The sequence below is a fragment of the Peromyscus maniculatus genome, chromosome 10 (assembly GCF_049852395.1).
Source record: "Peromyscus maniculatus bairdii isolate BWxNUB_F1_BW_parent chromosome 10, HU_Pman_BW_mat_3.1, whole genome shotgun sequence".
Classification (NCBI taxonomy): domain Eukaryota; kingdom Metazoa; phylum Chordata; class Mammalia; order Rodentia; family Cricetidae; genus Peromyscus; species Peromyscus maniculatus.
Window position 1 is genome coordinate 99919175 of NC_134861.1, and position 21821 is coordinate 99940995.

At 46.7% G+C, this 21821-nt stretch overlaps 1 protein-coding gene across 1 annotated transcript in view; it reads right to left on the minus strand.

The window, feature by feature from the left end:
• Positions 1-21821, minus strand: part of Tgfbr3 (transforming growth factor beta receptor 3) — a 184029-nt gene that overhangs the window by 43559 nt on the left and 118649 nt on the right. Inside the window, exons 5-7 of the mRNA XM_006985830.4 lie at positions 6955-7138; positions 2264-2426; positions 1023-1170 (exon numbers count right to left, since the gene is read on the minus strand). Of these exons, the coding sequence (XP_006985892.2) occupies positions 1023-1170; positions 2264-2426; positions 6955-7138 (495 nt within the window). The remainder of the gene's footprint in view (positions 1-1022; positions 1171-2263; positions 2427-6954; positions 7139-21821) is intronic.

Here is a 21821-nt window from a genome sequence, read left to right on the forward strand (position 1 = left end):
ATATAATTTGCTCAATATTCAGCCAAATAGTTTTTCCCTAAATATACCTGATTTCACCGAACTTTAACATTCGACTTTCCCAACAAGTTAGCTACTGCTTTATGTCAGTTGCAAGGCCCCTCACAAAAGCTTTGCAAAACAATGTTTTAGAGATCAGTCGGAGCACACCCATGGCTACTTTTGAAAAGACCATGTGTGAGGCATGTACATGTGTGTAGGGGAGGGTGTGCATATGTATACGTGGAGGTCAGAAGTCAACATCAGGTGTTTTCTTCAATCTATGTCTGCCTAAGTTTTTGAGATAGGTTTTCTCACTGAACCAGGAGCTCACCAATCAGCTAGGCTGTACAGACGGCCAATGAGCTCAAGGGATTCTCCTGTGTCTGCCTCCCACATTTGAGCATTGGGATTACAGTTTACAGGATAAAGTCACTCACTGACTGAGCAATCTCCCCAGTGCCAACAACTACTTTATTCTTCTCTCAGAGTTTTGCTCCTAGAAGTTAGATGTAAGCAGACTCACACAACAGCACATATTTATCTCCACAGGAAAGTCTATGACATGGGCTGGGATAAGTTGGATTTTCCTTCTTCCCCAAGCACCTAACTCCAGAGGAAAAGATGAAATTTGGGACCATGATACTGAGCCTCTAAGGAATGAATACTCAGACATGAAAAATGTTCATTGCTTCATGTTTACTACGACTAGAAAACACACTAATTCATTTCAAAACCTTCCTAATGAGGTAACTGGAATTCAGAAAGCTTCAAGGTCCTGTCCAAGGCCATAATTTTTACGTAGAAGAACCAGGACTCAAGCCCACGCCTGTTATGCTCCCGAGGGCCACGTTTTAGCCGCCACACTGACTGGCCATCAGGAGGACCAAGCATGGTTTGCAAAGTCAAAGCTAACAGAGAGCTTAGAAAGTCCAAAGAGGCAGAAGCCTTGCAAAAATAACACACACAACCACAGTTTAAATTATTGCTGTTTAACAAGACCAAGAAATGGGTAGCCAACTTACAATAATTTTCAGGTTTCCCTTGACGTCAAAAGATTTGATCACCCAGTTGACGGCCTTTTTGCACTTCAAGATCAGGACAAGGTCTTTGACCACCTCAGAGCCCTCTCGAACAGGTCGTATGTCAATGATTATATCCACCTGTAAGTTGCTGTGTGTGGAAAACAAAGGCCAAGTCAAGACCCAAATGCCAGAAGGTTTGCCACTGCTTCCAAGCCTCATGTTTCCAGTGTCTGGCCAGTGGATTAAAAAGCTGGCGTGGATCCCAGGCAAATGACATGTGCAAAACAGATTGCTATTGCACACATAACAAAATGGGTTTACATAACAATAGGAACACAGGCCTGATGCTAATTAACCACTCAAGTTTTTCTCTTGTTGGGAGGGAAGGGCAGTAGATCCGTGCAGCACCATTTGAAGAAGACTTGAACATCCCAAGTGAGCTTCATTGTGAAGCAGAATTGTGTCTTTGAGCTTCTGTGGCTCACCCTTCATCGTCCTGTAACTTCTAAGTCCTTATAGGCTGAAGCCCTTGAAACCCTGACTTGAGTGGCTGATGGTTGGGAGGTGGGGAACACAGCAGTGCAATCGATAGGGAACTTCGTAATAAAATAAGAGGCAAAAGGCCTCTTATGGGGATGACTAAGGCATCAACCGCAGTTAAATAATCATATCTGCATTTACTTCCCCAAACTGATGGATATACAGTCATTAAAAAAATTAGTGATCAAAGAATTCAGCATGAAAGAGAATGGTTTCTACCACACAATCCCACCCTTTGTCCTGAACTTGAAGAAAGTCTGTCTTGGCTCCACTTGAGAAGCGCGGTAGCCAGGGTGCCGACTGAAAAGGTCTGCACAGGTGCTCCAGGTTCCGCCCGTTCCCTTGGAATTTCCCACAGAGTTCTGTACATGGGACTGAATGGAATCCTACCCAAACTCATCTGTAGTCTATTCAATTTTGAAATGAAAACTCTATTACACTTTTCATTTCAAAATTCTCTCTACAATAAAACTGTAAAGCTTGAGTCACTGGTCCATGTGAAATACAGGCCAGACTGGAAAACAATTTTCTTCTCCTTAAAAACAAACAACTAATTATTTTCAATAGGAAGAATCAAACTTCCAGGCCAGGGTAGGAAGCTGAGAGACTAAGACCACAAGTGGCAAACTGTGCCATCTGATGGATCCTTGCTACGTACCATGAAGATCGTCACGCTCACTCACCTGCACGTACGTGCTCACCTGTTCGAGTTGGGGGTGATTAACTCAATGATGTGCACTTCCTTCTCCTGGGGCTGACTAGACAGGATACAGCCTTCAGCTGGTTTGGGTTGAAGGTACCCGGCAAGGTAATTGAGGGAGAGGAAGTTCTTCCCTATGCTGCATGTAGGAGGGAACATTTGATCTGCAAGTGAAGACAGATAGGGCACTTGGTCAAACCACTGAGCTCACGGAACCAGACTGGAAGGAAAGGGGATAGTAAGACTGAGGACAGGACACAAGCCCGAAGGGTGGGGTGGGGTGGGGACTCATCTGTGGCCTCAGTCACTGCTCAGAAATGCCTTCCACTGTGGCCACCAGTGAGCTCCGAGCGGCCAATGCTGGTGGCGGTTTTTTGTTTGTTTATCTATCTATCTATCTATCTATCTATCTATCTATCTATCTATCTATCTACGTCCACTCGTTTCTTGTCCTTACTCATCCCCTATGACCCATGTTATGTTCCACTCTTTTTTTTACTACAGTGGTCTTCAATCTTTGGTCCGGGTTGGAACCCACCTGTTAGCACTCTGTCCCTGATAATCCGACTCAGGTTATCAGGTAGAACATGGACATCTTTCCTTTCTGAAGAGCTCCGTAGTTAATTCTTACTGCAAGCTAAGACTAAGACTCTCAGCTCTGAGCTAGGGAATGTAGCTCAGTTGGCAAAGTGTTTGCCTAGCATGCACAAGGCCCTGGGGTCTGCCTCCAGTGTGGTGTAGAAGATGTGGTGGCACACGTCCATAATCTCCCACTCAGGAGGTAGAGGCAGGAAAATTAGAAATTTAAGATCATGCTCAGCTACCTAGCAAGTCTGAGGCCAGCCTGGACTATAGACCTTATCTAAAAAAAAAAAAAAAAAAAAAAAAAAAACCATAACAACACAACATCAAAAAAGATATACAGCCATAAGGACAAATGAAATCATGGCATATGCAGGAAAATGTCTGCATTTTCCTGGAAGTCTACGTCAGGCTAAATAATCCAGACTCAGAATCTTAGCTTTCTCCAGATAACCCAGTCACTCATGTGGAATCCATTTGTCCCTACACCATCGCTCCTCTTCTGGGCTGCGGACTTGAGACTGTCACCTGTCTACCAAGAGGTTCCCACCTAGACAGGCATTTCCCATGAGCACACTCAACACTGGATCCATTTTCAATCCTATAGGCTTCTCCTTAAATACTTGCAGCTTCAATGCAAGTAGCTATTGGTTCTCTGGCCCACACATCATAGCACTTTCTACCCTGAAATTAAAAGTGGAAAGGATGGGGAAGAGACAGAAGACAAACTTTTATTCTTTTTTACACTCTTGCCTTACACGACTAACCCTGACATGACTCTCTCCCATTTTCAAGTGCTTTTACATTCACCACTGTGCTGAGGACTGCTCACCACCCCGACCTGGGAAAAGACATGCCAGTCCAAGCCCCTGAAGACACACATGCTATTTACACGGCACTACACCCAATGGGATTTCCATCTCCTGGCTTAAATGTTTAAACAGAACCAAGGGAGAAGCTGCTGTCACCGTGACAGCTGGGACCAGTGTCCAGGAAGTTCTAGGAGAAGCTACATTTTCAGGAGGGGAATTAATCACTTTAGTGAGGCAGCCTTGTGTCTTTTAAATTTTAAGGATGGGATGTGCTGGGGTTCACATCCACATGGAAGTCGCACCTAAAAACAAGAGATGAGTTTTCAAGATTCCCGGGCTGGGTTGACATTGCCCCAACCTTGCACAAGTTCCATTGGCTGGTCTGCGGCTCACACTGTGGTACTGTCGTTCTAACCATTTGTAACATCCCCAGCAGCGCCTCGGAACAGAGGGCATCACAGTAGTGAACACGGCCCCTGCCGGTGGGATTGCTGCAAGAGATCGTTGGCTCCTGCACCCTGTGTTCTTTTCTACAAACCTCCTCCGAGGGAACAGCCCACAGCTTTGCAACTCAGGCTGTTGGAGCAGCACCCTTCTACGTCTGCTAAGGAGTTTTCCAGATGTGCAGATGAGGAATGCATACTTCACAGCTGCAGCCCTGTGATGCCTCCCCCAGGTCACAAGATGGAAAATGATATTAGGACTGCAGGGCTGAAATCTGATTGAGAATCGGGAGGTGTGTATATGGGCCAGAAGACTCAAGAGACCAGGAGCCTCCTGGGACTGTGGCTTGCGTTTCCTACACAGGCGTGCCTAGCTTGTAGCTGGCACATAACAGACACATAGTACAGGCTTCTTGAGTCAACAAATGATGATGTGAAATTTGAGACAAATAGCCAAAGATTCCCTCAGGTGAGTGAGCCACTAGGAAAGTTTTAACTATTCAAAAGTTGCTGTTTCTAAAGGTTCCAGTCCCAGACGCCACTGCCATCTAAGCTGAACGAACTGATCACATTTCGTCGGCTGGGTCCCCCAGCTCGCATGACTTTCCACAAGCTTGGCATAAAAACTTACACCAAGTGCCAAGTCGAAAGAGAAGCATAAAGGGGAAGCCCCAGGTATAAACCTCTTAAGCTTGGTAGGGAAGGTGCAGGTTAACATGGCCAAGGACTCCGAGAGCAGGAAGGAGCCTTGGCTGTCACACAAAGGCTCCTTTTCCTGCGGTGAAGGTGACAACCTGGAGAAAAGTCCATCGTGCTTAGATAAGAGCTCACACTCTACACTCTGTGGAGACACTGAGTACCACCACCAGGATGGCTCATGGAAACATGGATTGCTAACCCCATCCTAGTTTTTATTTAGCTGGTTAGGACTGAGCTAAAAATTGGCATCTCGGTAACAAGGTTCTCAGTAACATCGATGCTTCCAAAGTGGGAGCCACACTCTAAAAGCCACTGGGACTTGAGCAAGAAGAGACTCACAGCCTAGGTCCCTGTTTGGGAAGCTAATCAGTGAGGTTGGCATAGCAAGGTGACAATCAGTAACATTGCCTGGGGTCTAGGAATTTAACAAAGGAGTTTTGCTCCCCACCCCCTAAATGCTCCAGTCCGTGACATGGGCCAGTGACTTAGACCCAGCTAACGGCTGGAGTCAGGTTTCAGGGGATCCTAGGGATACACAGAGTCAGCCAGTTTTCACCAACCTGGCAGCAGGTCGTTTAGTTTTGTTTCCCCCTCAATGTGGAGCTCAGCCACCTGAGAGACCTGACTCCAGGCATGGGTCACTAATGTGCTATGTGCATTGTCAAGGAAACAGGGCCCAGTATTCAAATGTTTCCACTCCAGATGTTCTTATGCTAACGATGCAAGACTTGTTACCCTTCACCCTTCAAGCTACCAGACTCCGCTTCAGACGGACCAATGAGGCCCGACTACCTCGGGAATCTAGGAACAAACCCAGGCCTTTCAAACTCCATTCCCATCTAAAGCCCTTTCTCTCAGGCCGAGAAGCCACTTTCCGTCCAGCAGCTCACCTTCACCGGGGCTATGCTGATTTGGGTCAGACTTAAAGGAGAGCAGCAGGCAGCTTTAGACTCAAGAGTGAGGGATCCTATGGCTGAGAACGGGCGTGGACACTTTCTAGAAATGTGGTACATTCACTTAACCCTCCCCTAAGCCCGCACAGAATGACAGGAACAATACCCCCTTCCTGGGATGCCGTCTAGCACGTGTGAAAACTCCAGACATGGTCTTTACATGTAGCCAACACATCAGTGATGGTGGCCACCTTTACACACCAACGTCAGTGCCCACCTTTACACACCAATGTCAGTGCCCGCCTTTACACACCAGCGTCAGTGCCCGCCTTTACACACCAGCGTCAGTGCCCGCCTTTACACACCAGCGTCAGTGCCCACCTTTACACACCAATGTCAGTGCCCACCTTTACACACCAACGTCAGTGCCCACCTTTATTGCACCTGTCTCATTTTTGCTTTAAACAGCCCAGATCCAACCTGGGGGATCAAACATTCAACACCCCCCCACCCCCCCATCCATGCATGATATCCTGGGAGGAGGTGATGGCTGCTGTCAGATTCAACAGGACCTGATAAGGGGTGCAATACTACACAGCCAGCTGAGGACAAGGTTCCATCCATGACAGTTATTTCCCAGTAACTTGGCAGGGAGGTCCAAATATACTCACCTAAAACTGATTTTAAAATACTTTTAAAAAAATAGGCTTTCAAAATAGAGTTGTTAGATATTTATATCTTTCTGCAAGGCAAGGAAATTAAAGTGGGCTATCACTTATCAAAGCATAGGTAGTTCCTTTCTCTAAAAATGTGTCCTTGTAATGAGTGCTAGTACTAAAAATAATATTTGAACACTTTTCCCTCTGCTAGTGTCAAAAATTTGAAGTCTCAACACCAGAAAGGGATACTGGCTTCAAACATTCGCAGAATGGCAGGTAAGAAGCTGCCCCGGGTGTCCAACCCATCCCGCTAACTCCTTCATCACACCAGTTACCTCTGCCTCCCCACACCCTTAGCCACTTGCTTATTCTGGATTCTAGGTGTGACTGTGTTCTAATCCTACAGCAACCCGCTTTCTCAGCCACACTGCACCCTACCTCTCCGCTGTAACCAGCTCATTTCTGCAGAAGAAGGAGAGGAGGGGTGTGGGGAAGGAGCAGCGCTCAGATTCTCCCTTAGGCCTCTGCCAGTCCCGTACTCTGACCACCTGGACTCAGAAGGGCAGACAACCAGCTGCTGTGAACCTGCCACTAACAGACTCACCTTCCCCCAGTTTAATGTAGATGTTTCTCGCCATCTTGACTTCAGTGAACGACGTCACGGCTCCATACTCCTTCCGGGCCCAGTCTAGCAGGTGCTCATTCCCTTGAGGGAAGCTCCTCTCTTCTGTTTCCGCTGTTGAGGAGAAGTTTTGTGATGGAAACTTGACCACAGAACCCTGCGACACCTGAAGTGAACAGAAGGGCAGAGTTAACACGACATAGTCAGCTACCCGGAGCCAAACCAGAATTAGAGAAAGCACTGGCCAGATTTACCCATTTTACCTAATCTGTCTCCTCTCTCTCTTACGCAAGCAGATGTGACAGAGGCAAGCTCTCTAAGAGCTGACTCAAGCAACCCCAAACCCACTTCTCCAGATAATCCCAGGCGAGACGTCCCTTCAGACTTTGAAAGAGCCCTGTGATGAGAAACTGCACTGGAACAGTCAGAATCATCCTTTTTTTTTTTTTTTTCTTTCGAGACAGGGTTTCTCTGTGCTGTTTTGGTGCCTGTCCTGGATCTTGATCTGTAGCCCAGGCTGGCCTCAAACTCACAGAGATCCACCTGGCTCTGCCTCTCAAGTGCTGGGATTAAGGCGTGCACCACCACCGCCCAGCCGTCAGAATCATCTTTATGCTTTCCCACAAGCCTCCATTAGAGGCCCCACCTTCCAAGCATTACTGGTCTTCATTTATGCTGGCTCACATCTGCAGATTGAACCGGACATTTAGGGGAAACTCTGTACCTCTCTCAACACATACGGACTTTAAAAACCTTTGGCTTTGTCATTTCCTAAACAGCAGGCACAATAACTTTGCACAGAATTTATTCTAGATTGGGTACTATTAGTGATGCCACCAACACTGAGCCTGAGCAAGCCCGCTGCAGACACTGACAGCACACACTGGCTGTGTGTGGAAGGCTGTGGTAGGGTAGTAATGAGCACGTGTTATTGCCTGGCATTCCCAAGTGCCGTTACTGCCCACGTACCTGCCTGAGTCCCCAGTATGAACCCCAGCACCTCGTTTCAGGATCTACGTCAGGTTTAGTGCCCTTTTCGTTTCCGTATTTATTTGCTCTGTGCAGGTGTGCATGTCACATGTGCTGAGGTCAGAGGATGACCTGGGGGTCGTGAGGCTTGGCAGCAAGGGTCACTTCATGGACCCCTGTTGAGTTCCTAAAGATAAGGAAGCCTTTCTGGTCTGTGCTGGCTCGAGAAACACAGAACTAGTCATTGATAAACTGGGTAAAAACTACATCACAGGAATGACAGTTAACTGCCCACCAACTACGTGTTAGGCACCACAGCGTGCCTTCTGGTTCCGCAAGGGTGACTACTAACTAAAGGTCCGCATGCCGGTTGTAAGCAAAGCCACGTGGAAGGCTCAGCTCTGGTCTTGTTTTGATGTTGTGTGTTCATGTCAAGACTTGCCATCCATCTTCTTGCCCCATACTAACCATGCCACCTCTGGGTATCTCTGCTGGCCGGCAGCCACGCACCAACCCTACCTCAAACCATCTGGGGCTCTCCACCTCTAGGCCTGCAGTAAAATCTTTGTGCTACTGGAGAGCACTCGTGTATTTTTATTCACCTTGTCACTGAAAGAACAAATGCGCAGAAGCGCAGCGAGGGCTCTGACCCACTGCCTGCACCATCCTGGGTGAGACGCGAGGATCCCTCAGATGCCGGCTGCCATGCCCTTTCCACGGTGCAGCCACAGAATTTAACCTCGGTCTTAAATACATCATGCAAAGCAAGGCAAACTATTTTTTCCAGAGTAAAAGAAGAGATATACGGCAGTGGTTCATTCCAAAGGCAAGGAGAGCAGTGTAAACAGAGGAAGTCAACAGCAATATGGAATGTAGCTTGAAGTCCTTAAGAACCATGTGACAGTGAGGCCCAAGCAGGGTTGCTCCCGCTGGTCACCTGTCCTCCCTGCCACACCCCATCAACCCCGCCTCAGTGTGGTCTTCTCTCTAGGCAGCCCCAGGTCCATAAACTCAGGGCTGAGGAATTTGGAAACAGTTATCGGCACTCCTCAGGCACATTCCAATCAGAAGCTAGCAAAGCTGCCGGGCGGGAGGGAGGCGTCGCTGATGCAGGTCCATGGAAATGTTCTGCTCTCCCAGGTGCTTAGTCAGCACTCTCCCCTCAACCACCGGGTCTGCGGGCCCCACAAACGCCCTCCGCCATGATGGAGCACAGGAGATACTGTTCACGGGGACCCCCACCACCTCAGGACCAGTGATGATTACCATTTCCACAGTAGAGGAAGGAACCGGAGAGAGTCTAATAGTCCCTCAGCACCAGGGGAAGGCCAGGGTACCAGGCTTGGAACTTCAGTCACCCTGGGCTTCTGGTCGAACCCTCGAAAGATGCCCACATTTGCTACCATGATGGTGTTTTCTTTTGAAATCGTGTGTGTGTGTGTGTGTGTGTGTGTGTGTGGTGTATGTTTGTGTGTATGCATGTGTGTGTGTATGTGTGTGCATGCATTCGTGTGTGTGTGTGTGTGTGTGTGTGCATGTGTGTGTGTGTGTGGTGTATATGTGTGTGTGCATGTGTGTGTGGTGTATGTGTGTGTGGTGTGTGTGTGGTGTATGTTTGTGTGTGTATGTGTGTGTGGTGTATATGTGTGTGTGGTGTGTGCGTGTGTGTGCGCGTGTGTGTGTGTGTGTGTGTGTGTGTATGTGTGTGTGGTGTATATGTATGTGTGGTGTGTGCGTGTGTGTGTGTGTGTGTGTGTGGTGTATGTTTGTGTGTATGCGTGTGTGTGTGTGTGTGCGCGTGCGTGTGTGGTGTGTGTGCGTGGGTCGGCACATGGCACTATTCATATGTGGAGGTGAGAGGACAACCTGTGGATTCCAGCATCCACAGACCTTCGTAAGCCCCGTTCCCTTTCTACCAGTAAGATTCTGTTTGCGGTCGGAGTCACGCCTACCCGGTCAGGGGAGTCATTCCTCACTCTTCGGTGACACAAGCCTTCGAATAGTTGAGGATGTCAGTGGACTTCCATCATGTAGTCACTCTTTGGCTTCTCATCTCCTCCCCAGACACCACGGTTGCCAAATCGTTGCCACCACAGACTCTGAACACAGTGCTGGGGCGAGACTCAGGGCTTCTTTGGATGGGCAGGACTGAACTAAATTTCTGGTCAGTGGTGACGAGGTCTAATTCTATTTCCTTCCTCAGCTGGGGCAGAGAAAGCTCCAGCCTCTAATACAGCAGTTGGTTCCCCTGGCAACCAGCCCCCAACTTGAGTCCATCTAGGAGCCCTCAGTCACCAGTCATCACATTAATACAAGCAAGGTATCATTTGGGGACACCGAGGGTCTTAGGAGGTGTGTGCCAGACACAGGAGCAGAGACTAAACATGTACTTCTTGATGTTCCACAATAAGTGAGTGTGAAATTGTTGTTTTAAAAGAACGAAAGGCTAAGCACAGGGTTTCGTATTTGGTTAAAATAACAGAAACTCCCCAAGGCTGTTTACTCCATTGCCCGTCCTCCACCTTGGTTCAGGGTCTCTCGTGCTGCTGACACATTTCTGGCCTTTTTATTAAAAACAACAACACAGTAGCTGATCCCATTCCTTCACCCATATTCCACAGTCACCTGGAAAACCTTCCTAAAATGCAAATGTGTGATGACACGGAACAGTGAAGCATCTCAACGTGGGGAAGAGGCATCTCGGCTTCCCCTCCAGTTCACGCCCCTTTCCCACATGCCCAGGATTCACCATGAGAGCCAATGACAGCGGCAGACCACTCCACAGACTACCTGCTCTTGGGTCTTCGATCCTTCTTCCCTCACCTGGACCACTGTGCCTCCCTCACGGTGCGGTGCCTCCCTCACCTGCCTTCCACCCGCTTCTCTGTGAAGCCTCCCAGACCCCGCTCTCTTCGGGACTTAGCTGCCCACCAGTCACCAACATGCCCCCTGCTCATCCCCTCTCTCACACAATAGCTGCTGTGTACCGACACACCCACCACCTTCCCTTGACAAAGAACAGCACCCGAGGGCCAAGGAAGCGTGTGTCCATTCTGAGTCTCTTTCCGCGCACAGTGCACGGCTCAGGTAGGGTTAAAAGTCACTGATGGAAATCTCCCTGTGCTGCTGACAGGGAGAGACGACTCTTCCTCACTCCAGCTGCCAGAGCTTCTTGCTTCCTCCACCTCCCCAGAAAGTGACTCTCGGCTAGGCTTTAAAGCTAATGATTTGATTTCTCACCCAATAACTCCAGCTAAAAACCAATTATTAAAGCATACTTAGCAGTTTTGCGTCTCCGCCCACAGTGCACTGAACTTTCCTCCTGCTTTCTAATTAAAACCCAACCCCCTGACATGACAGATGTCTTCCTGTGGGAATCTGAGGAACACCGAGCTCCAAGGACCTTGACTCTTAGCAAGGGTCTGTTGAAGGGACAAACACCAAGTAGTTAATGGTCTAACAAATCCCGGGAAGCCAATGTGCATCTGAGTCCTTTCCTCACCGGAACGTTCTTTCCTGCTTGAACTGAGCACAGCATTGGTATTTTAAATGCTGGTTATGCTACTAGACTTTTTCTTTTACGTTTCTTTTTTTCTTTTTTCTTTTTTTTTTTTTTAAGAGCAGAGCATTACTCTATCTGCCAAGGCTGGGAGTTTTATTACAAGAACTTACAACGAGGCTACAAGAGCCAAGTTTATTATTTTTTCTGGATCAGATTCAATAACCTCATCCAAAAGTACACGAAAAAAAACCGAAGGAGGCATCCAGCCCTCTTGTTTCCACACCTGTGTTTGAGCTTTAACTCTTCAAGTCCTAAGCAGACCCACACATGCCTTGAAGTTGAGCTCACAGGCCAGAGCAAAGGCCGAGTCCTTGCAGGCCTCTACAGCGTCTTCCTGGAAGTGAGCTTCTTCATTTTAGCACTGATCTCAGCTGACTCAGAGGTCCAGGGGTTGCAGCACAGTTTCTCTTGAGCCTCCCCTCAAGTCAGTTCAGTCTTGGGGCGGGGAGAGGGGGCCATGCTGTGGGCAGTGCTGCGGCTGCCCAACGCCTCTTCTAGTCCTGTACTCATCCCCCCATTTCCTGACTCCACCCCCACCCCAGCCCCACCCCCAAACAAATACGCTCAGGTGAGCACCCAAGATACACATTCAGGTCACAGTGGACCACAGGTGACCATCAGGTCCATTGCACACACTCTACTTCAAGTCCACTCACATGTTGCCCTCAGAATGCAGCCTCTCTTAAGCCTACCACACAACCAATAGCCTGCCACTCTGGCATCTCTGGGTCCCTCATCTTTCTTTGCATATTATTTCTATTGTACCCATCACTTTCTAAAATGCTACAGGATATATTCATTCATTGTGTTCATTTCACATCTCTTCCTTTGGAGCCTGGAATGCTCAGGCATGTTGTGCAGGGGCATATCCCAAGTACTTGGGATTGGTGGTATCCATAAACAAGACAGTAAGTGTCCGACAGAATGCATCTTGAAATTCATTTGGCTGGATGCTGTGCCTGAGACATAAGCTTTGTGCTAAAGAAGATGTGATGGTCACATTGAGGAATAGAGAAACGGGAGCAGATAGTACAGTCTATCATGAATGTCAGAGGCTCTGGGAAGGCTATCTTTACTCCCGTTCACATAGTATGCAACAGAGTAACTACTGACTCCACATCACCAATAAATAAGCATCCAAAATGTTGCTAAAGTGACCCACATTGAAGACAGAAGATCCATACCAGAGTTTTAAGGTTTTTTGTTTTTTACAAAAAGTAAAATATCCCATGAATTTTATTCTCTATCATGTTTAAATATTATGTTGCATGAATTAATTACATTTTGATTTACTTATACTTAAAAATCACACTTGATTTCTATCACATCTTCTTCCAATATGACCCTAAGGAAGGAATGCACATCTACGTTCACCCTTCTGACTCTTAGTCTAGGACACAGAAGACACGATGAGCCAGTGACTCCCTAAGTGTGATCTCAGATTAGTATATAACAGGCAGAAACAAGTCAAAATGTAGACTCCAGGGTGGTGGGGAGTGGGAACCCTGGAAACTGCATTGCAATTCTTACCATCTGTGACTCCAACGCACAACTGGGCAAGGTCTAGGCCAGAGACACAAATATTATTTATTAATTTGTTTTCATGGTGCTGGGGACTGAAGCCAGGGACTTTTGTAGACTAGACTAGAGCTCTGCCATTGAGTTACATCACCAAGCCTGGTACTGATTTTATTTATTACACGTTCTTTAATAGTTCCATACGTGAGCACAATAAATTAAATCACATCTACCTCCCCATGCCTCCAGAGTATTTTCCTGTTCTTATGAGTGTGCATGATGCATGTGTGAGGATGTGTGTGGGGTATGGGGTGTGAGAGGGTACTTACCACGGTAGGCATGTGGAGGTCAGAAACTTGTGATCAAATAAGAGTTTCCTCCCTTACATTGGTGAAGAAAAGGAGCCCCAAAGGGAGGGAGAACAGACACACCATGGATGGAGTCATCCTCTTGCACATTTGAAAAGAAGTGAGTCTTGCAAAATAAGAGAAACCACATCTCCACAAAGAGAAAGAAAAGCCTGCTGAGGCGTCACAGGAAAAGCTGTTCCAGGAGTCATCACACATGCACACCCCACACCTCCCCAAAAAACCCTACAGTTCAACCCTGATGCACAGGAGCTGTGGTTATCAGTTGGTGAGTACCTGCTATTTGGATTCCAGAGCCGTGGGGCTGCTCAAACTCACACACCCACCTTGGCCCGTTCACGTGACTTTGGTGGAGATGCCACACTTGTACAGTATGGATCAGCGGGCAGCCCCCTCTGCCCTCCCACGTCAACTTCCTTTTCACTGTGCCTCTTCACCTTCAGGGCCCCCGACTCAGCACAGCTCTTTATGGGGAACAGATAAAGTACAGAAAAACACTGATATTTCACAAACTCCTGCCATGCCGGGAATCTGCTTGCTCAGTTCCAGGGGTGGTGGGAAGACATGGAAAAGGTGACTCTGTCCCTCTGTGCTTAAGTAGGACCTGCAAATGGCCCCGGGTGCCTCAGAGCCTACACAGAAAGGTATCAAGGGGATTACGCTGGGATGTGTTTTGTGTGCAAGGTCCAGCAGAAATAAATTCCTTCAGTACTCTGAAAGATTTCCTTCCCCTAAGGACTGAACCATTCGTTCTGAAAGAAGAAAGTCACACGTTCATTCCACCCAATCCCCAGAAGGACTCTACTCGCCTATTTCCTTCGAAGTCCCGTGATGTGAAATTCAATCTGAAACATGTTTTCTATTAACATATGTCATGATTCAATGCTGTTTTGAAAGGGTTTATTCTAAAGAAATAATAACTTCCATGACCATGAACCTACATTCATAACTTGCAAAGCTACATATTTTCGAGCCATATGACTACAGCAGTTGCCAATCATGCATTCAGGAAATGCAAATTCATGTATTTTTTTTTTAATTCTTGGGTGTTTTTATTTTGTAACCTAAACCAGATTACTTTTTTTCCCAATAAAATGACTTAGAACATACTTGATATTAATTTTTTCTCTAAACATTCATCATGACCATCTTGGGATGTTTTAATTTTTCCTGAAATGTAAGATGCTGAGGATTGAGACGGCTCTGTGATCTTCATATTCCACATGCTTGTGCACAGCATGAAGAAAATGCTGATGCTGCCCTGGATACCAGCACGTCCAAACCTGAGCATAAGCCAGCGTGAAAGCGATGTGCCACCCCCACAGAAGCAGCACAAGAATGGACGTGAGGACGCATGGATACAAGGAGAGGCAGAAGATCTCACACAAGATCTGAAGGTCAGGCTTTAGCCCAGCACCCTCTCGTCCCACCCCAAAGTAATCAGCTAAGAACCCCAGGCTAGCCCAGATACTCCTCAGCCTATAACATAACCCCCCAGGCTTCTGAGTTCACCCTTCCTCACCTTCTACATCACAAGATATTAGGAGGGACTAGCCAGGCATGGTGACTCATGTCTTTAATCCCAGCACTTAGGAGGCAGACTCAGGTAGATCCCCATGAATTTGAGGCCAGTCTGATCTACAATAGTGAGTTCCAGGCCAGCTAGGACTGAGAGTGAAATCCTGTTACAAACAAATAAAAATCAACAATAAGAGATATTTGAGCCTAATTTCAAAGTATATTTGCCACCTAAAGGGTGTTTTTGTTTTGTTTTTTAGCGGCGGGGGCATTAGCGAAGGCAGAGGACATGGAGGAGTTGCTGTTGGATGTTGACTCTGTTACTGATATTTACCATGCTCCTCAAGCTGTGGCTGCCCTCCATGTATGCTTCTAGGAACCTCTTACTGTGGAGGACTTTTTTATTTTACATCTAATGTGCCAAGCCAAGTTCAAGGGTACTAACTGAAATTTACAAAAGCCAGACAGCAGACAAGATCTTAGAATGGCCTTTACAGAGGTCATCCTTGTTCATGCTGGTAATCTCTCTATTTCACAGGAAATAAAGGCTCAAAGCAGGTGAAGGACCTACCCAAGCCACAGAGCTGGTAGGCAATAGGGAGGGCAATAGAACCGAAACTCATTCCAGCCAGAGCTCTCCCTGTCCCAGCACTAGGGAGCAGTCAGTCAGTCAGCACACGGGCAGACCCTGTGGGGTAGAGTCAAACCTCCTTCAACTCAGGGCCCCACATCAACAGAACACTGGGAGGAAACAGTCGCACAGCCTTGACGTGAATTCTTGCTAAGCAGATCCTACGTGGAGTCTGACTTGGTTTGACAACTGAAGGGAGAGCTCTGAGCCCTGAAGAGCCGGATCACACAGTGTGCACAGCACACACACACATCAAAACCCTGGACTCTCCAAACCACGCTCTCCCAGTATAGGGCAGTGGGCACTGACGGTCCAGAAAGGCCATCTCCTTCTGGTGAGGGAATCTGCCTCCAGATCAGCAAAGATCTGAGCCATCTGCCAAGGCTGGGTGGGCAAACTTTGAGGAAAGCAGAGAGGGACTCGAGCGGGAAGCTTTACGAAAGGCGCCAGTGCCCTTTTCCGACTCTTCTCACCTTTGGTATTGACTCTCCCTCTGCTGCTGCCTGAGGAAAGGTGAGAGGAAAGAGAAGGAAGGGACAGGTAGGAATGACTGTTTCAGACACAAATTATCTGGCTGGAAACCAAGTTAGAGTCAACACAAATCCCCAAGTACCCAATGACTTGAAAATGGTTGACCAGAACCCACAATGGACAGAGACTGCAAGAAAACCAGGCGGTGCAATGTGGGGTCTGAAGACAGACACCATGGCACGTTCTACATGTAAGCTTAGCTCTGCTGCATGATGGCTAACGTTGGCAGCTCAACAGGGTCTAGAATCACCAGGAGACAGCCCTCTGGGCATGTCTGTGAGGGATTTTCTAGACTGGTTATCTGAGGTGAAAGGAATCATCCTCAATCCATGGTCTGGGTTCTCTGGGCCAAATCAAAGAAGAGAGCAAGTGGGGGCCAGCATTCATCTCTCTGCTTCCTGAGCGTGGGTGCACATGACCTGCTGGCTCATGTTCCTGCCACCATACCTTCCTCGTCATAGACGGGCCAACTGAACAAAAATCAATCCTGCCTTCCTTAAGCGCTCTTGTCAGGTGTTGAACAGTTGTAGGTGACCCGTATAGCTACGGTCCCATTATTCACCATACCCATGCCTGTATGCTGTTAGGAAGGTGTATTATGGGTGTGACTAAAGTCCAAAATGGATTGACTTTAAGGAAGGGACTGTCCTGGGTCATTAAGATGGCCTGCTCTTGGCAGTGGAAGGCCCTTAAGAGCCTAGAAGGGGGCTGTCCTGAGGAAAAAGACATTCTAGCTGTGGGGGTCAGCTTTAGCTCATGCTCATGGGTGCTGGCTCCCTTCCAGAAAGTTCTCTCTGTATCTCCAACTCTCCTTGCCTGTCCCCACAATGGTGCAAGCCAGCCAACTCCTTGTAATAACGCTCTTTGTGTATATCCCTTACTGGGTCTATTTCTCTGAAACCTTGGCCAATATAGTTTCTGTGAATGGCTGATACAAGCCCCAGGAGAAATGGAGCTGTATATTCTGGCCCACTGAGCAACCAAACCCAAGAATGGTTAGGGAATAAGGGGCCTGAAGGACATTTCCTTGGGGAGAAGCAAGAGAGAAGGGGCCATAAGCCAGACGCAACTGGTTTGTGTCCTTTGGGAACTCCCAAGTTGGATTTGTATGCCCACCCTCCCACGCCCCATTTTCTAGTTTTAATTGACAGTCTCTGTAGACGACCAGGATGGTCTCCTCTGCCAACACTAAGAAAGTTGAACTAGCACATTTAACCTCAATGATGAAATAATCCCAAAGGTGCTATGGATATATGTGTACTAATTAAGCAAGGCAGCCTATGGAGCTGATCCAAAAACAGTCCAACCAGGAGCCCAGAGGAAAAGTGTACTTGGGGAAGAGGTCAAAGAGACAGTTTCTAAAGCCCTGGCCAAGTGGAATACTGCAAGGCCTACACCCCAGTTTGAAGTCATTTACAACGGACACTGTTAAATGAGGCCTTTACTTACCTGACCTGAAGTCCTGGTCTTGGTATAATCCACTCATGGTCCATGCTAGACACCAGAGTTACAGATGACATCGTAGCCATGTCCTCCCATCAGGCAGTGTGGCTTCCCTGACAAGGCCCACTCTACTGTTCTAAAGAATATTTTTGCTCACACTTGTCAAGCTCTTGCCACTTTCTGTGTTATGACCACCATCCAGGAGCTGTCTATCCACACACGCTAACCTCTTTGCCTTAATTCCATCTTGATATAAAGATAAATGATACCTGCATGAAAATTACCTTTAAAACCCCTGTATCATATGGTAAGATAAAGAATTTTATGGTGCTAATAATGGCACCTACATCACAGACATGTTACAGAGACCAAATAAAGTCATAGATGTAAGTACTTTGAATCATTCGGCACCTGATGCAGACTGGTCAGTTTTCACTGCATATCCTCCAGACAGGTGACAAAGGCTGTGTGATTGACCTTGAGGTTCACAGGCATGGTTTGTCGCTCACTGGAGCAGAACTCAGGCCTTCTAGAAAGGCATTTCTTTTACCTGCGTTCAAGCAATGCTGACCTATATCCCCTGGCACTAGAGTGAATTCTCAGAACACTTTCTTAAGGATAAAGAAGATAAAGGGACTAGAGATCAAATGGGCGATCATCACTGTAGGCTTTTGCCAGAGGTGGCAGATGCACGAGTCTTTAGCCTTGACTGTCACTCACAATGGTATAATGATAACTCCCCATCGTGGGTATCATTAGCCGTTTGCATCTGCAACACAGGCTTCAAGCCTTCTAGAATCAGGTGTTGGGAACCAATGGCAAAATCAGGGTTTAGAATACAAACTCTGCCTACACATAAATGTAATGAGTTACTTCTAAGCCAGATAGAGGATAAGGATCTGAGATCCAAAAACACATTATCTCAAATAATCTGGACAATCTGTACCCAGGAAGGAGACAGGCCATTCTGAGTCCTTTCCTGAGATGGGCTGGGCAAGCAGCTATAGGAACCTCACCACATCACCGTCTGTACCCAGGCACAGCCGAGGACTTCCACATCAGCATCCCAGGGCCTCCAGGGAGACAGGTTGTTTTGTTTGTCTGTTTCTTTCCCCCACCCCCTCCCATTATATGAAAATAAAACATTCTGCAACTTCCCTTAACAAAACACTCATTTTTCTTACCAAATAGCTCTCGGGAGGTTGTCCACCATGCTACCCACAGTACCAGAGATTAACATTCAAAACAACTGCCCAAAGCTTGGGAAGGGTAGGTGCATTAGATCACCAGATTAGCTTTATTCCAAAGCTTTAAAGAACTTCCTTGGATGACACAAGAGAAAACCAATCTTCCCTTCAATGTACTCAAGTTTATTTAACCTCAATTTGTTGAATGAAAGCAAAGCTTCACTGGGCTGGGGCTGTGCCTACACACAGACATGACACAAGATGCCAAGCAGAGCCAGGAAAAGTCCACACTGCTGTGAGTCCTCCTGGACAGGATGTCTTCCTCAGAAGACTGCGAGAGGGCAAACCAAGGCCCCGGGCTACTCATCCACTGGCAGCATTCACCACCTTGCCCAGCGTGTTAGTATAAACCCTAGGACGGCTTCTACAAACTCCCTCTGGACCAGGTTTACCGGCTGAAACTGGACTCTCTCCAATGTTCTAAATGCCACAGTGACATTTAGGAAGAGCTCTCTTACCACAAAGGGGGCAGAAACTCATTCCTAGGAAATATGGTAGTTGACTGACCCCAGCTCATGAAAGGATCAAGCCCTATATAATTAAGGCTCTTAGGGACAAGCCACAAAACCAACAGATAAGCAGCCTCTTGACAAGAAATGTATGGTACACAACCACTTGGAACCTCCTCAGGACACAATGAGTCATTCCACCAGAGATACTGAAAAGAACCACCACCAATTTGGAAGCGTTTATTTAATCTGCCTTCAAAAGAGAATTTGTTTGGGGAAAGACCTCACTGAGAAAGCCAAAATGGTATAGTCAGACCCCTTAGCATACAGGGGCGACACCTCCGGCTGTGAGGAAAGCTGTGTTTGTTTGCGGCTCCCTAAAGCCTGCCACATGGAGGCTGCTACCTCAGCTGCATGGGCGAGAGGACAGTTCTCATTTTCTCCAATTTCTGTGGTCTAAAAGGGGGTACATTTTTATACTGAACCTCAACTCCCAATTTCCTAGCTAGCTCTGCTGACCTAGAAAGCTCCCTGAGGGCAGGTGATTCACACGCCATTCACTGAATTCTTCTTGGGCCACTGGACTCAAGCACACAGGCAGAGAAGTGGATGCTGAGTCAATGAACAGTTCATACATAAAACATCATAGAAGGTATGCTAATTTTGTGGGTTCTCAAGTATGGAAGCAGAGATGCCAAAGAAGGATGTTAGAAAGCTGGGTTTTTTGTTTCTTTTTTAATCCGGATTTTAAAATCAATAGAACACAAGAGTTTGTTGTTGTTCTTGTTGTTGACTTTCAAGTTCCCTCCTCCACATGTCAGCTTGGCTGTCCGAGTTGTTCTCTGGCATTTCTGGACATGGCAACCCTCAGCTACACATCGCTTGGCTTTGTGAAAAGGCACTCGCTGGGCATGCGCTGGGTGAGGCCGCACTGTCCCTCTGTACAGCCCTGAGCTCACATCTGGGGCTGTTTAACAACTGATTGGAAATTTAGCCTTTTGATTTCCAGTTAAATACTAAGCACAGGAAAACAAATAGCACTTGTTTTCACTGAGTCTTGTCAGGCATCCAAACTGCAGTGCGGACCAGAGACCGGCCTGTGGTTTGGTGGCAGAGACCCAAAATACTTGGCCACCCCACCCCCTCCAGTTTAAGTAAAAAGAATAAACCAGATTTTGGCAACAGGGCTTTTTTTTTTTTTTAACCACCCTTCCCCCTTTGGACATGCAGAGCTGTTTTTAAAATATTCAGTGTGTTTCTGGTATTAATTTACATTTTTCATTAGGATTAAGTTTTGATTTGTTTTTAATCCAAAGCCAAAGAATAAAGTTCGTTTTCCCTCACTTATTCCAACTGCCATGCCTTGATATTTACTTGGATTTGCTGAGGAGGGCAGGGTTCAGATTGCTAGTTCCTGTTTCCAATTAAATTAGGATACGGCATCTAGTGACTGCATTGTTAAAGCCAGGGCTGAGAACTGGGAGGAGCTCAGCTTAATACAAATCCGTCATCTTAGATACAGGAACTGAGGCCTGTGTAGGTCACCACCATGGACAGTGATGAACAACTAACTAGTTAGTCAGAGAACCAGGACCAGTACTTATGCTGAGGAGATTAAAATGTAAAAACCCAGGTTATCAGAAAAAAAATATAGGACACCAAATTAAACTTGAATTTTCAGATAAAGAATGTATAATTCTTTATACATAATAGATTTTGTTAGTATAATTATGTCCAAAATACTGCACAGGCATACTTAAGCAAATTATTTGGTGTTTATCTGAAATTCAACTTTAACTGGAAGCCTGCATTTTTATATGCCAAACTCTGGCCACTGGACTGTGAGACCAACATCTACACTCCCACTGTCCATCTGGCTGCCAAGATATCCACATTTTTCTTCCCTGATCTTAATGATAAATGCCTGGGAAAACAGAAATCACAGAACAGTAATCCCAAGAGAGTATAACACTGGAAGAAGCTGCTTCTTCCTAGGGACGTTCCTAATCTTAGATATCCCCCAGTTCCCGCTATAACCAGCATATAAAACAGCTACGTCTAAAATAGTCTAGATGTGGCTTCTAGACCAGACATTTCATGGTGTTAAGAGTTGATCACTAGGGTCTCTCTCTCATACGTGTGTGTGTGTGTGTGTGTGTGTGTGTGTGTGTGTGTACATATACTGCGTGTATGCATATATACACATATATGCATACTAACGTATGTATATTATACACACATGCACACATAGACACACATACACATAATGTATTTACTTTTAAAGACAGGACCTCACTATGTAGCAAGCTGCCCTTGAACTCTGGATCTTCTGGCTTCTGACTCCCAAGTGCTGGGACTGAAGGTGTATACCACCACACCAGGCCACTAGGCTCTCATCTTGAAAATTTCTGCTTATGTTAGACTCTAAGTCTGAAGGGAAAACAGAGTTCAGGTTTGGAGTATAAAGCAAGGCTTAAAATGACCCTAATAGTAATTATAATGATACGTATATAATATTTATATATTTAATATAGTAGCAAAATAATTATATATAATAGCAAATAATAGTTATCGGTGGGGCAGGGCATATGTATGGGGGTCAGAGGACAACTC